Raw genomic sequence first — 16,010 nt, forward strand, 5'->3', positions numbered from 1 at the left:
GTCACTGTTATCACCGTCTTCAACGTTAGATGGCGGCAAAAGCTTCCTCATTGAAAGACGTAAATATGAAACATAGATTAAAATAGCGACAACAAGACTGTAAAAATATCTTTATTATTCCATCATATATTTGAGCAACATTCAGCCCTTTCCTCCACAAATACACCACTATTTTAAACGTGGATTTAAGTTGGTATAATAGCAGGAAAACTGGCTCTATGAATGTCTCCATGCATCACAGATGAGTTCTACAGGGAAGGAAAATGTGACAAAACTATGGCTTTTTAATGGTAAAATGCAGGGTATTTTGTCAATTAAATGTTTAAAATATGTGACTTCAGCCTACTCTGCAAAATGTAATTCACCTGGTCATTCATCTATCAATAAGCCGTGCATCTATAATCACCCAGGAGGGCAAGACACGTTTAAATATATCATTGATTTGTCATTTTGCAAAACTATCATCCCAGCAATTAGCTCTGAATTAGGTTGAACATTAGTAAAACATCTCTAGTGTACGAAGATATCAAATGAAGGCTCCCGTCTCCATGCATCACACACAAGTGTTATATTGATCGAAAATGTGACAAAATGATGGCGTTTTATATTTAAAACCTTTTATATGTCGTGTTTCAGGACTGCGTGTTTCATCAGTTATTCTGCTTTTAGTTAAATCAATGTTTAATGTGTGACTTTGCCCTGTGAAAGGTACCAAATGCTGTCATTCGTCCATTCATATACTATATACTCAACCTGGAGGACTGACACACACGTAAATATTGCACTGTTGTCTCATCGTACAAACCCATGATCCCACACATTTAGCTGCCCACCCAAAAACAAACGTTAAGCATCTTCTAAGCGTACGAGGATCTCAAACGAAGGCTCCTCCGTCTCCTTCAGGTTCTGTCTGAAGATCTGGGAGTGCTGCCATGCTGTTTCCTCCTCTCCTCCGCTCACTCCGGCTTCTATGATGAACTCTGAGCAGCCGGAGAGACTCGGGAAGGACTGCATCGTCCCATCTGAAGGGAAAGCACAGGAGAGGCCACGATCAGAAGGGATCACGTCTGTCGTTTAGATCTAAGCTTCAGCTCTTTAGGCATACCTCCAAGGAACGATGTAGTGCTCTCTCCGGCCTGCAGGATCCAGCAGACGTTCCCTGAGTGGAAGGTCTGGCTGCTGGCTGAGATGGAGACAGACGATACCTTCATTCCCACCGGAGAAAAGTCAAACTTCCAGCTGAGTTTCCCTGAAGACGAGCCTTCTGTTCGAGCCAAGTACACCTGGGGAAGTAAAGAATCAGTCGTCACCTGTATGATGATCCTGGATCCTGAGCTTGGAAAAATAATGATTTCTTTAACAAATACTAATAATGCTACCATCTGCCAGTCCTCCTCCACCTTCCTGAAGACAGACTCCCTGCTCCACACACACTGATCCCAGCGCTGGATCCGCTCAGATTCGTTGGACAGGCGGCAGTACTCGTCTCTGGAGGAAGTGTAACGGACGTGAAGCAACCGGTCGCTCTTCTCTTTCTCCGTCGGAGTGAACACAAATCCTGCAGCCTGAGAGACACACACACACGAGAATCAGGCATCCAGTCTCTCTCACACACACACACACACACACCCACACACACACAGCTTATTTATGAACCTGAGCCTCTGTGGAGGTCCCTGCGTCAGTCTTCCTGGTCTCCCCCCTTGCCACCCTCCAGGCTAGAGAGCCAGAGTTGCGTCCCCCCAGCTCTCCAGGTTTTGGTTTCTTTGGGGAGATAAACTCCACCAGCTCCACCAGCAGCCGCTCTGTCAGCTCCTTCTTCCTCTCAGGACTCAGGGACTGCTGCCTCTGCAGGATTACAGCAGAGGAAGAGAGGGCTTTACAATCAGACTCTACAAGTGAAGGAGTCTCGTATGCAGGGTCTAAAGGGTTCATACTGACCGAGGTGTTGAGCCTGTCGATGTTGTGCAGCAGCCAGGCCTCCTGGACCTTTGTCCTCCTCGACAGAACCTCTGGATGTTTGCAGGAATACCTCCAGGTCACATCCACCACCTGCAGCACACAGGAAGCAACACAGGTGAATCAAAGCGACAAACCCTATAACCAATTGTGATGCATGTGCATGAGGACACATGGAAGAAGGGGTTTGGATTTGAGTGCAAAGGGTAGGGTAACACAATGTTGGTTTTGATCTGTGTTTGTGATTTGATGACTGAATAAAACATAATTCATTGAACAATCTTTATCTTTTAAGGACATGAAGAAACTGGACAGATATCAGTACGGCTTTTACCAAGTAGTTGTCTCCTGTGTGTTAAAGTTACACAATAAAGTAGTGATATTAAAACTGTGTGTGTGTGTGTGTGTGTGTGTGTGTAGTCCAGGAGTCTGACCTGGTCCTTGGAGAACGCCAGGATGTAGGCCAGCTTCTTCCCCCAGCCCACCTCATACAGCAGTGGTTTGTCACAGCCGTTCTCACAGGAGTCGCAGTGCAGCCAGCGGCGCTGAGAGGCCGAGTACACCTCGGTCCACACGTGATCTGAAACACCACAGAGTCCTTTAAACACCACACACACACACACACACACACACACACACACACACACACAGACACACACTCTCTGAATTACACATCTGTCCGTGAGCATGCAGGTACCTGTGCTGTCCCAGATGTATCTGGCCTCCAGACCCATGGCTCTGCAGCACAGAGTGAAGCAGTTCGCCCACTCCCCACAGCGCCCCCTCCTGGTCTCCAGAAGCTTCTCTGGATTGTTGTACCTGCCGATCGAAAGCCCTGTTACCAGCTGGTGATGACATGCATTGTGCGTTAAAATATGTCTTGAAGGGCCGTCTCTCTGCTCTGCATGCAAAATAACGTGAGCCTCGTTTCAGTTTGCAAAGCCCTGAAGAAGAACAGGAGCTTATCCCCACACACACACACACACAGACCTGGGGAACCGGGTGGAGAGTTTGCAGCTCTGACAGTAGTGGTTCTCCACTCTCTGGGCCCCCCAGTGCAGGTCTTCGTCGGTCGGTTGGAGGGGGCTGCCGTTCTGCGTGGTCCCTCTGCAGCAGCTGCAGGGCAGGTGGTCCACCCAGGAGAAGAAGTCCTGTTTGAACCATCGGAGCAGCTCCAGCACCAGGAAATCTTCTAGTCCCAGTTTACAATCTGCAGAAGAGAGGGGGAGTCAGCTCTGAGTCACATTTCACACATTCTCTGGCACTATTGTATTTATATTCTGTTTCTTTTTACTCTATTTTTATAGTGTTATGTCCTATATATCCACGTTGCATTGTTGCAGGAGCCTGGGACTTCAGATGTCCATTGCCATATCAACATGTAACAATAAACCTTTGAATGGGCCTCACCTGGATCCTCCTCTCTGGCCCCCCTCAGCCGGCTCTCTGCAGCAGAGGTCAGCTGCAGGTGGGGGATGCAGCTCCGGGCTTTCTGCTGCAGCTCCAGGTTTTCATACAGCAGCACGTGTTGGAAGTTAGACTGCAGGGTCGCAATGAAGTTCATACTGTTCTCCTGCACGAAAGACAAGAAACGCCAACAGATGATGAACTCATTTTCAGCCCTTAGATGGTTTCTGTGTCCTCTGTGGGATATGGGTCTAATAACAGTAGTGTATTAACAGAAAAACATGGCTGTAACATGTGTATAAATATGTACCTGTGAATGCCCATTTAAGGGTTAAAAGAAAGACAGAGTGACCATTTACCATCACTAAAGGAGGTAGGTAGGGAGATGTAAAGGACTGTAAGCCTTCTGTATTGGTTGTTATTGCCGTACATATAACACAGGAAGTGATATCAGAGCAGTGTTTCTAAAAAGGTGCAGCTCTAATGAACACCCTAGTAGGATTGAAGCACAATGTGAATGTGAAAGTAAAGTAAGTTAAGGTACCGCTAAAACTAATAATTATGATCATCATTCTACCCAAACAGCCTCCTGTTGCCCCCCTGATGAAGAGGAACACATAATAACCAGAGTGAAAGCAGTATTTCATCTGTGGTTTGTCTATGCTTCCAAGCGCCCAGCTTATTCCAAATATCCCACAAACTCTCGACATGTTTAGGAGTGATTACAACCCGATTCACTTTGTCTATACAACAACAACATACCTGAAAAACGGGTTGAGTAAATCACGAGAGTAAAAGTTGTGTTTCCCCTGCGAGAGCTCTACTCTCATGAGGAAAACCCCCAGCATTCCCCAGAGAAGTGGGCGGAGGCAAAGCAGCTGAGCTCAGGATCTTAGATTAGGAGCTTCTTGTATACTTAGGTTAAGATAATTTCCCATTCTAACAACATTACCCACTTTTATGGTCAATATTGTTATGTATAATGTAATATATGGTCTTTTAAACCTTGTTGCAATGTCATTAAAGGCCTTTACTGTGCCTTGCAGATACGCACGGTGACAGGGTAGCACTGGACTAACATCACTTCAGATATGATCCATCCTTATTCCTGCTATTTTACCACGGAAGAAGGCTGTGGTGGAGGAGGTGTAGAGGGCTGGCCAGAGGCAGCAGCAGAGATCACTGGTGTTGAGGCTGAGGTGGGAGTAGTGGGTGAGGCGGAGGCTGAGGGTGCTGCAGGTTGGACAGGCTGCCCCCCCGCCAGCCTCTTGTCCCTCTCTGCTGCTATGGAGTCCCTGATGAGCCTCATCTGCTCCACTGATGCAGACCTGGGGAACAACAGGTGGGTCTCAGCCTGAAAAAGGTAAATCAGAATGAGGACTCAGTAATATAACACCAGGAATATAGGCTTTAATTTACTACAGACTCCTTTTATCAGTGACTGGTGAATTACCTCCTCAAATCCCATCTCAAAGAGGCACTCCACAGCTCCTTTGATGGGCAGCAGCTTGGTGGAGAAGGTGGGGTTTCCTATGCGGATGGATCTGTACTTTTCCTCATTGGGAAACCTGTTGGGAGGAGACATGATAGGAGGAAGTTGTAAAGGCCTTCAAGGAAATACCTGTTTTTCCGGCAGTGTAGAGACACATTACCATGAACAAAACAACGACACACAAATTATACAGTGGTTTCATTGAATTGCATTTAATTCAGAACGCCGCGGCCAGGATTGTAGTGTCTTTCAGAGCTGATTTTAATGATTTACAAGGCTTTACATAAGCCGGCCCCTACCTACCTCAGTGACTGCCTTTCATTTTATAACAAGGACACTCTGACCCTCCAATGCCTTTCCTTAAAAGAACCAAAAGTATTGCACAATAAATCCCATTGGATCTTAGAACAGCAAACTCCATTTGATTTTTTAAAAGTGAATTAAAAACTGATCTTTTTTATTTGGGGTTATTTTATATCACTGTTTATATTTTCTGGTTCTATAACTCTTTCTGTTTGTACTAGGCCCTACTTTCTACTTGTTTTTAATTATGTTTCTCTAAGTCAATATTGTAATTTTTAATCCACTTCATTTAAATGACAGTGTTGATTAAGATAAGATGTTTTCAATCTTGATTTAAAGATTACAACACATTTGATATGGTAACGCTTTCAGATATAAAGCAGTCATCAATGTTAACCCTCACTCTGTATAGTAAAGCCTTTATTTTACCTGGGAAATTACTAATATACGTGTTTAATCAGCATTTCCCTGATGCTTTTACACAGTCAGTGCACTGCTGTTGACAAACCAATGCTAGTTTGTGATTGATTCACATCAGTGTTCATAACATGACTTAAACTTGAAACCTTGAAACTTCAAACTGAGGGTAATATTCACAGGAGACAGACAGAAATAAAATAAATAAATACAAAAGTGGTAAATCAGGGATTAAGGTGTGGAGAAATTGCTCAAATGGTTTACTTTTGCCACATTTAGTAGCTGTTTTGTAGTTTCATGCTACATAAATACAAGTTTTGCAAATAACAGCTAAGCTAATTAATGACATAAACAAAGCGTTAATTCACATTCAAACCTTACCTTAAGATGTTATCCGAGTACGTGAGTAGCAGCTTCGCCACGTCCAGGAACACTTCATCTGAATTCTCACATAAAGTTGTCACAGCTGGAGAAGCAGACATCTTTAATCAAAAAACCGAAGAGTGCTCTCCTGCTGAGCTAACGATGCTAATGATGCTAATAGACGTGTGGGGTCCTGTTAGGGACCGATCAACGCCTGAATACGTGTGTGCAGTTTAAAAAATAGTAAAATAAGATGTTATTCTCCCTGCTTCTTTCCATCATGGGATACAAGGACTGTGTTGAGTGTACATGTTTTGTTTTATAATAATTACCATGAGTGGAATAAATAAATCATAAATAAATGTACGTGCTAAACGAATCAGGCGTTCAGAGTCGCTACCTCAAAGCAGTTGTCAGGCGGATTCAAGGATAAACTCGTTTGTTTTCTGGTTTATTGGATTTATTAACAATTAACAGGTAACGCTGAGGGAGTTTTTGGCCGAGTGAGTAACATACTTACGTTTTGGAGGATATGTCAGCTTTGGTTTTGTACATTAATACCTGTTATATCCACATGACTACAAGCCAACTGTATAAGCATGTGTTAATGGACTGTCCCAGATATGAGAGGGGAGGGTTAGCTGAACATGAACCTAGGGGAATCTGCTAGACATCAGACAAAGTATTCAGCCTGTTGAAATGTTCTTAAGAGTTACCAGATTTATAGAGAGAATTTAGTGTTTGTTTGTTTGTTTGTTTTTCCTGCCAAACCACTGATCCACACTCCAGCCCAGCAGGTGGAGCCAATACACCCCAAAGAGGACGAAGAAGAAGAAGGAGGCAGCATGTCTGCTCTGTCACTTTCCAGCAGGACTAAACTCCAGCTGAGACCTCACAACATCCGGGTTCTTCTTCAAAAGTCAGTCAGTGTTCTTCCAAACCAAGAGTCCAGACACTGCAGCTCTGGAAGGCAGAGAAGGAGGGTTGTTATCACTGGGATCGGGTTAGTGTGTCCTCTGGGAACAGGCACTGCTTTACCCTGGGAGCGCTTGATTAAAGGACATAATGGGATTGTGGCTCTCTCCTCAGACCAGTACAGAACCATCCCCTGTAAAGTGGCAGCACTGGTGCCTAGAGGAAGCGAACCGGGGGGATTTGAGGAGGAGAAGTTTGCATCCCGCGGGGAGATAACCAGCATGTCCCCGGCCACTGTGATGGCCCTCGGAGCCGCTCAGCTGGCTCTGGAGGACTCGGGTTGGGCCCCAACGACCCCCGAGGAGCAGCTCCGCACCGGGGTGGCTGTGGGGATGGGCATGGTGTCTCTGGAGGAAATCGCACGCACCGCCTCTGCTTTCCAGGAAAAAGGATACAAGAAGGTCAGCCCCTTCTTCGTGCCTCGCATCCTCGTCAACATGGCCGCAGGGCACATCAGCATCCGGCACAAACTGAAGGGCCCCAACCACGCAGTCTCAACAGCATGCACCACGGGAGCCCACGCCATAGGGGATGCAGCCAGGTTCATCATCCACGGAGATGCAGATGCAATGGTTGCAGGGGGGACAGAATCCTGTGTGGGGCCCCTTTCAGTAGCAGGGTTTGCCAGAGCAAGGGCCCTCGCCACCAAGTGGAACGATGACCCACCGCAGGCGTCGAGGCCCTTTCACCCAGAGAGGGAGGGCTTTGTGATGGGTGAGGGGGCCGCAGTGGTCCTCCTGGAGGAGAGGGAGCACGCGGTGCAGAGAGGAGCCCGGATCTACGCTGAGATCCTGGGGTACGGGCTCTCAGGAGACGCCAGCCACATCACGGCCCCCACTGCTGACGGAGATGGAGCATTCAGGTCCTGTCAGGTCATTTAGTGTTTTTATCATGCATGGAGTAACATTTTCCACTTATGTTTACAACGTTTAAATAATATTTCAAATGGATCGAAATATGGATAAATCAGAGGGTCTCAACAATCAGACAGGTTTATTTATTCCAGCTTTCCTCCAATACTTGTTGTTTTCCTTGGTCAGTTTTTTTGCTTATTGTATCATAATGCACACAAATTAAGAAGGTAGGGCTGAAACATGAAGTGAACTTCTGACCTCTGTCCTGACAGGTGCATGTCTGCGGCCCTCAGGGATGCAGGGGTCTCTCCGGCCGACGTGACATACGTTAATGCTCACGCCACCTCCACGCCTCTGGGAGACGCTGCTGAAAACGCTGCCATCAAGAAGCTGTTCCATCAGAGCGCCGAGCGGCTGGCCGTCTCGTCCACCAAAGGGGCGACGGGGCACCTGCTGGGGGCGGCGGGGGCCCTGGAGGCGGCCTTCACGGCTCTGTCCTGCTACCACGGGGTCCTGCCCCCCACCCTGAACCTCGACCGCAAAGAGCCAGATTTTAACCTTAACTACGTCGCCTGCAGAGCACAGAGGTGGAGCGTGGAGGGCCGCCGGGTCGCACTCACCAACTCGTTCGGGTTCGGAGGCACCAACGCCTCGCTGTGTCTCAGCAGCATCTGAACTCATGGAGAGAATAATTATTGATGACTTTAATTGAATGTATTTTGTCCACAGGTTCCACTAAATGGTACTGGGTTTGTCGAACTCCATCAACTTGTATAATAAAAGACCAGGAAGTGTGAATTTAGCCAAGAAAACTCACTGTCAGCTGCATCTTCACAGACACTATGAGAACAATTATTGACTTTTATAGGAAATTACACACAAAAAAACGGACCCCTTGATGTTTAGTTTGTCTAAGTTAATGAACTTGTAAAATGAAAGACCAAGAAGTGTGTTTTGAGCCAAATCTAAATACATTCTGATCAACAAGAGATATTAAAGGTATGTCACCGTGTGTCAGCAGCAGGTGAACAGACAGTATCACTATTAGTATTGTTATTGACATATCTTTTACAAACATGTATTTGTATATGTAGTTTGCTTAAGAAAAGAAAAATATGACAAAATGAAATGGCTATTGTAATGGGCTCGCTAGCCAAGCAAGCTAACTATCCATTCAGTTAAACGTTTCCCAAAAAACTCCACAGCGTGTTGAGGATTACTCATGTAGTTTAATGGTAATTTCGTGAAACTGTAAACACAATACAAACATAAGGTAAGTATTAATAAAGCTAAACAGTAAGCATAAAGAAGTAAATCTATAATTCAACACATGGAAAATAAAGATAACACTTACAGACGTTGCTTTAACAAACAAGAAGATGTGGAACTGCATCTTAATGGAAGAGCTGATCAAGCTGTCGATCCTGCATGCTCTCTATGTGAATAACGTGCTTGTGACTTCCGGTCACCTAACTAGCAGCCCCTCCCTTAGAGCATTCCCTCTTAAAGGTACAGGAACCTATGCCACATACATTACAAAAAACACACTTTCAATGCCAGGGGCAGAACACTCCCCACTTAGGGTCTTACAAGACTCTACATTAATTAACAGAATCAGTCTTAGGAGACAGAAGCAGAACAACTTCTGTAACAGGACGAAAGAACGTCTTCTTGGTTCCACCTTTGACGACTTCCACTTCAACTTTCCGAACCAGTCCATCTTCTCCTGGAAAGGTCTTGGTGAGAATGCCCATGGGCCATTCATCTCTCTTTGCTTGACTATCTTTTAAGAGAATGATGTCCCCTTCTTGGAGACAAGGCTTCTTTCCTTGCCACTTGTGACGTAGCTGCAGGGTTTTGAGATATTCACTCCTCCATCTGCTCCAAAAGATGTCAGCTAGGCTTTGAACTTGCTTCCATTCCTCTTTGAAGAGATCTGCCTCATCAAAGTGGCCAGGAGGAGGAGGAGGAGTAGAGCCTGTTTTGAGGGTCAGGAGCATTGCTGGGGTGAGGATGAGAGGCGACTCCGGATCTGATGACACTGGGATGAGTGGTTTCGCGTTCATGACAGCAGTTACCTCGGACATGAATGTTGTGAGAACTTCATGGGTCAGACGAGATTTCTTTTCTTCCAACAGCATACAATCCTGTATACGGCGAGCGATGCCAATCATACGTTCCCACGCTCCCCCCATGTGGGATGCGTGGAGCGGATTAAACACCCAGGTGCAACTCTGAGTGCTCAGGTACTTTTCCACTTTCTGGAAAGTAGGACTTGTCTTGTCCATCTCCAGCTCTCGGGAAGCGCCGACGAAGTTCGTGCCACAGTCGGACCGAATCTGTTTTGCGGGGCCCCTGATGGCAAAGAACCTTCTCAAAGCGTTGATGAAGCTGCTGGTGCTCATTGCCTCGATCACTTCAATATGAACTGCCCTTGAACTCATGCATGAGAACATCACAGCCCATCGTTTAGAGTTAGCATGTCCTCCTCTTGTGCGGCGTGAGACGACTTCCCATGGCCCAAAAACATCAACACCTACGTAGGTGAATGGAGGTGCTACTTGGAGTCGTTCTGCTGGCAGATCGGCCATCTGTTGATGTTCGGTTTTTCCTCGCAGTTTCCTGCAGGTGACGCATCTGTACAGCAGACTGCCGATACAGCGTTTTGCTCCCACCAGCCAGAAACCAGCAGCCCGTATTGCACCTTCAGTAAGATGTCTTCCCTGGTGTTTCACAGCCTCGTGATAGTGACACACCAGCAGAGTCGCCAGATGATACTGGCCAGGGATGATGATGGGGTGTGTTTCATTCATGTTTAAACCTGCTTGTGCTGTGCGTCCTCCTACTCTTAGGAGTTGATCTGGGTCTTGGAGAGGATGCAACTTCCAGAGGCTGCTGGAGGATGGAATGGGGAACCCTTTGGCTATGCACTTCAGCTCTTCTGCATAACAATGGTTCTGAACACTCCTCATGATGCACACTTTAGCTCTCGCCAGCTCTTCCTCTGTAGGACGACAGATGTGCCACCCTTGGCACTCGCCTTGCACAGGGCGGATGAAGGAGTGTGCTACATGGATCAGGTGTGCAACTGCTGTGACGAGAGTGCTGAACTTAGAGAAGCGTTCAAAGCGTTGAGGATGAACCATACCTATGGCTGCATGTGTGATACTTGTGGTCACCTGAGGACGTACTTCAGAGTCAGAGGAAGGATCGATGAGGTCGTAGCTCTCTTCAGTTTCAGGCGTGGACAAGGATTCACTCTTAAGAAAGTCTGGCCCGGTGAGCCATGTTGTGCTGCGTAGGAGGGCTGGAGTAGCTGTTCTTGTTCCAACGTCGGCTGGATTAAGGTCTGTACGGACGTACTTCCACTGGCCGAGACAGGGTGATTGACGAATACGTTGAACCCTGTTATGCACGAACACATAGAATCTCCTCGACTGGTTGTGGATGTATCCCAAGACAACCTTGCTATCTGTGTAGTATGTGATGTTGTTGAACGTGACATCCATCTCTTCAACTATCAGCTCGGCTATCTCCACAGCAAGTACAGCAGCGCACAACTCTAGTCTTGGGATAGTGAGGTCAGGCTGAGGCGCCAGCTTTGCCTTCCCGAAGACAAAGCCAACCTCGGGTTGGTTTTCGTGGTTCGTCACCTTAATGTAGGCCACAGCTGCGACAGCTTTCACCGATGCATCTGCAAAAACACAGAGTTCTCTTACTTGTGCACCTGCGGTAGAGAGGGACGTGTAAGGACGAGGTATCTGGAGGTCCTGTAAGTCCCGAAGCGACTCTTTCCATCTTGTCCACTCGATCTCCATGTTTTTTGGGAGTGGTGAGTCCCAATCCTCTGCCTGCGTGGTGAGCTCTCTGAGTATCAGCCTTCCGTGAACAGAGACCGGTGCAACAAACCCTAGAGGGTCATATAGACTGTTTACGGTTGACAGCACCCCTCTGCGAGTGAATGGCTTTTTGTCGTTTTCAATCTGGAATGTGAAGGTGTCTGCTCGCATGTTCCAAGACAATCCAAGACTACGTTGGACTGGCAGGTCATCGACAAAGAGATCCAAGTTGTTGACGTCTTTAGAGCGATCTTGAGGTGGGAATGCGTGAATGACTGCTGGTCGATTTGATGCAATCTTGTGCAACCTGAGGTTAGAGGCTGAAAGCATCTTCTGTGTTCTTCCAAGAACGCTGATGGCCTCTTCCTCAGTAGCGAACGACTTCAAAGCATCGTCAACATAGAACTCACGTTCAATGAGTCTTCTTGCGTCACTGCCATACTCTGCCTCTGCTTCTTTGGCCACTCTTCTCAGACCGTACACGGCCACAGCAGGAGAAGGACTGTTCCCAAAAAGGTGCACTCGCATCCGGTAGTCCACGACATTGCAGGTAGGATCATTGTCCCTGTACCATAGGAAGCGGAGATAGTCCCTGTGGTCTTCCTTCACCACGAAGCAGTGGAACATGTGTTCGATGTCAGCCGTAATGGCTACTTGCTCCTTCCTGAACCTCATAAGTACGCCTAGCAGGCTGTTGTTCAGGTCCGGGCCGGTGAGCAGGACATCGTTGAGTGAGACTCCTTCATGTGATGCGCTGCTGTCGAAGACCACTCGGATCTTGTCCGGCTTTTTGGGATGGTACACGCCGAACAGGGGTAAGTACCAGCATTCTTTCCCTACTTGCAGGGGTGGAGCGATCTCTGCATGTCCTCTGCTAAGCATGTTCTGCATGAACTCTAGAAAGTGGGCCTTCATCTGCGGTCGTTTTTCCAGAGTGCGGCGGAGCGAGAGGAGGCGGTCATGCACTTGTCTCCTGTTGTTGGGCAGCCGTTGTCTTGGGGATCGGAAAGGCAGAGGTCCGACCCAGCTTTTGGAGCTGTCTTGGTGGAACTCAGCATCCATGATGTGAAGGAACTCTAGATCCTCCATGGAAGGTGCAAGTCTGTGATCATCGGCAGTACGAGTGAAGATGGCTTGGCCTAAGCTGTCTTCTGTTAGCTTTCCTAAGCTATATGCGAAGGTAGGTACTGGATGGTTTTGATATGTAGGTGCTTGACTGAAAACCTCTTTCACTTTGATTTGGTTGTTGCATGGCTGTAGATGGGTAGCACGACCGTTCTCTAGGATGGATGTTTTATAGCTGTTCACCTGTGGTGATCTGTGTGCACCTCCAAGGCAAACGTCACCGATGACGACCCACCCTAGGTCCAGTCTTTGGGCAAAGGGTGCATTGCCTGGACCATTAATCTGATCTCTGACCTTGTGTAACCTCAGAATGTCTCTTCCCAGAAGGAGGAGTACGTTAGCATCAGGATCGAGAGGTGGTATTTCATCTGCAATACGTTTCAGGTGAGTATGGTGGCGTGCGGCGTCCGGGGTAGGTATCTCAGCTCGATTGTCAGGGACTTCGTTGCATTCGAGAAGCGTAGGTAGAGGAAAGCTAAGTTTCTTGTCCAGTGACTCGATAGTGTAACCGATGGCTCTTCTCCCCGCTGTCTCTTTAAGTCCTGCACATGTCTTGAGAGTGTATTCGTAGGAGCACCCAGAGATCTTAAAGACATCAAAGAACTCTGAACGTGCAAGGGAGCGGTTACTTTGATCATCGAGTATTGCGTACATCCTCTTGGACTCCTGTCTGTGTCCAGTGGGGTACACACTGACGAGGCAGATCTTAGCACAGGCTCTCGCACTTAATCCTTCGCCACACACTTGAGTGCACCTCGAAGTGACCTCCTGGGCCTCCGCTTTGTCCTCCTCCCCACTATGCTCTGAAGCGGGAGGGGACGAATTGGACTTCCAGGTTGCTGGTCCAGGGTGTAGTGCTGTCGTGTGGTTGGTGCTCTCACATTCCATACATTTGACATCGGCGGAGCAGTTCCTGGCGAGATGCTCTGTGGAGGAGCAACAGCGAAAGCAGATGTAGTGTTCTTTGAGTAACTGTTTGCGTTCCTCTAAACTCTTTTCTCGAAAGCCTCTGCATTTCATCAGGGGGTGAGGCTTTCCATGTAGGGGGCAGTGTTTGCTTGGGTCCACTGGTTTGTTACCTACTCTTGACTCAGGCTTGTCCACTGAAGAGACTTGGGTCTTGTGAACGTATACAGGCGCCTTCATAGGCCTCTCCCACTTGTTCTTTTTCTCTGCTGGAACTTGTGTGAAGAGGTTGAAGCTTGGGTCTGTACGTGCTTTTGCTTCATTGCGAATGAAGTCGGCAAACACAGAGAAAGGAGGGAAACTGACCGAATGGTCACGTTTGTATCGTGATCCGAAGTAGATCCACTTTTCCTGAATGTTGTGTGGGAGTTTCTCAATTATAGGATTGACTCCTCTTGAAGTGTCCAAGTATGAAAGACCGGTGAAGTAGCCATCTTGTTTAGCTGCTTCCAGCTCTGACAACAGATCTGCTAAATCTCGAAGTCTCTGTGGATCCTTTGTTGTGATTCTGGGGAAGCTTTCCAGTTTACCAAAGAGGGCCTGTTCGACGGCCTCCGGTGAGCCGTATAGCTCGTCGAGCCGCTCCCATGCCATAGTCAATCCAGTAGGCGGGTGTCTGATATTGACCGATTTAATCCGTTTAACCTGTTCTGCTGACTCTTTTCCGAGATACTTGGTGAGAAGGTCGAGCTGTTCTCCAGCAGACAAGTCCAGGTTGTCAATAGCACTATGGAACGACATTTTCCATGACCAGTAGTTCATTGGTTGTTCATCGTATACAGTGAGTCCTGATGTCACGAGGTGGCTGCGGGCCAGATATTTAGCGAGGTCATTGGTGGTTTGAGAGTGGTCGCATCCAACTCTACAGGGCGCTCCATGGACAGGCTGATGTACAGGGGATGGCAAATGCTTATTTAGGCTATAATGTGGCGACGCTTTAATATGATGAGGGACTTGCGGTGTGTAGTCAGGTGTAGTCTCTCTATAATGCGACACTTGAGATGCGTAGAATGACGTAGTCTCATAAGGAGTGGTGTCTTGGGCTTGGCTGATGCTTTGTGGGTTTGGTAATGTGGGATTGTCACCATTTATATTGGCTGGCGAATCAACTGCAGTTATACTGGCTTGCTCTGCCACGTAAGCAGCAGTACGCTCTTCTTTGCTTTTTTTTGATACTTTACTGGCAGCCTCACTGACCACTTCGAACCACTGTTCTCTCATACCAGCCATCAGAGAATCAGCCTCCGCTATGGCAGCATCTTTTTCTTTCTCTTCGTTTAATGCGTCAAGATTGGCATTAATCCGTGCTTGCTCTACCTTTAATTCAATTTCCCTTTTTGAATGTGCCGCTCTAGCTTGCGCTGCTTCAGCTTTTGCTTTGGCCATGGCCACAGCCATAAACATCTTTGAGCTGGACGATGTACCGGAAGAGCGAGAGCTCACAGACTTATTATCTCCATTTTCTTTGTTTTTACTGTTAGCTGCTGACATAATGACGGTGCGTTTTTAATACCAGCAACAGATATGATGGCGTACAGGCTGTATGGATGTCTTCCGTTAGCCGGTTAGCAATTTAGCTCTGTAAGATGGCTGTCTTCGGCTATCTTGTTAGCTGTGTTGCCGTCTTTTCACTGTAATGGGCTCGCTAGCCAAGCAAGCTAACTATCCATTCAGTTAAACGTTTCCCAAAAAACTCCACAGCGTGTTGAGGATTACTCATGTAGTTTAATGGTAATTTCGTGAAACTGTAAACACAATACAAACATAAGGTAAGTATTAATAAAGCTAAACAGTAAGCATAAAGAAGTAAATCTATAATTCAACACATGGAAAATAAAGATAACACTTACAGACGTTGCTTTAACAAACAAGAAGATGTGGAACTGCATCTTAATGGAAGAGCTGATCAAGCTGTCGATCCTGCATGCTCTCTATGTGAATAACGTGCTTGTGACTTCCGGTCACCTAACTAGCAGCCCCTCCCTTAGAGCATTCCCTCTTAAAGGTACAGGAACCTATGCCACATACATTACAAAAAACACACTTTCAATGCCAGGGGCAGAACAGCTATCATTAAAAAACATAACAATTATACAAGCTGGGAAACTGCATTGGTACTGCATCCATTTGTGCTCAGATAAATATGATCATTTAAGACGAAACCCCCCATGTCTAGTCTTAAGCTATATGTTCTAAATACTGTACATCATGCACAACACACATTTATATGTTGTGTTAATATTGTCTTAATTTTTAATTTGTAAATTAATTCTATATTTAAATAGCTTTTATAATTTTACTATAATTACC

At 46.8% G+C, this 16,010-nt stretch overlaps 2 protein-coding genes across 4 annotated transcripts; one reads left to right on the forward strand and one right to left on the reverse strand.

The window, feature by feature from the left end:
• Positions 1–93: 93 nt before the first annotated feature.
• On the reverse strand, positions 94–6,126 carry ngly1 (N-glycanase 1). The gene is made up of 12 exons (XM_063900157.1): positions 5,960–6,126; positions 4,820–4,934; positions 4,487–4,720; positions 3,370–3,532; positions 2,950–3,169; positions 2,657–2,778; positions 2,394–2,539; positions 1,942–2,052; positions 1,657–1,848; positions 1,380–1,565; positions 1,106–1,283; positions 94–1,022 (listed from the first exon to the last, which is right to left on the reverse strand). Exons 1-12 carry the CDS (start codon positions 6,058–6,060, stop codon positions 847–849), a joined length of 1,944 nt encoding a protein of 647 aa, XP_063756227.1. The 5' UTR covers positions 6,061–6,126; the 3' UTR covers positions 94–846.
• A 207-nt stretch (positions 6,127–6,333) lies between these two features.
• oxsm (3-oxoacyl-ACP synthase, mitochondrial) lies at positions 6,334–8,900 on the forward strand. 3 transcript variants are annotated; one of them, XM_063898472.1, is made up of 3 exons: positions 6,334–6,418; positions 6,731–7,778; positions 8,043–8,900. In XM_063898472.1, the coding sequence occupies exons 2-3, from the start codon at positions 6,787–6,789 to the stop codon at positions 8,443–8,445; spliced, it is 1,395 nt and encodes a 464-aa protein (XP_063754542.1). In that variant the 5' UTR covers positions 6,334–6,418; positions 6,731–6,786; the 3' UTR covers positions 8,446–8,900. The 3 variants fall into 3 exon arrangements, with proteins under 3 accessions (XP_063754542.1, XP_063754543.1, XP_063754541.1); XM_063898473.1 differs by having other exon boundaries at positions 6,341–6,444; XM_063898471.1 differs by having other exon boundaries at positions 6,344–7,778.
• Positions 8,901–16,010: the final 7,110 nt, after the last annotated feature.

The sequence above is a fragment of the Eleginops maclovinus genome, chromosome 13 (assembly GCF_036324505.1).
Source record: "Eleginops maclovinus isolate JMC-PN-2008 ecotype Puerto Natales chromosome 13, JC_Emac_rtc_rv5, whole genome shotgun sequence".
NCBI lineage: Eukaryota > Metazoa > Chordata > Actinopteri > Perciformes > Eleginopidae > Eleginops > Eleginops maclovinus.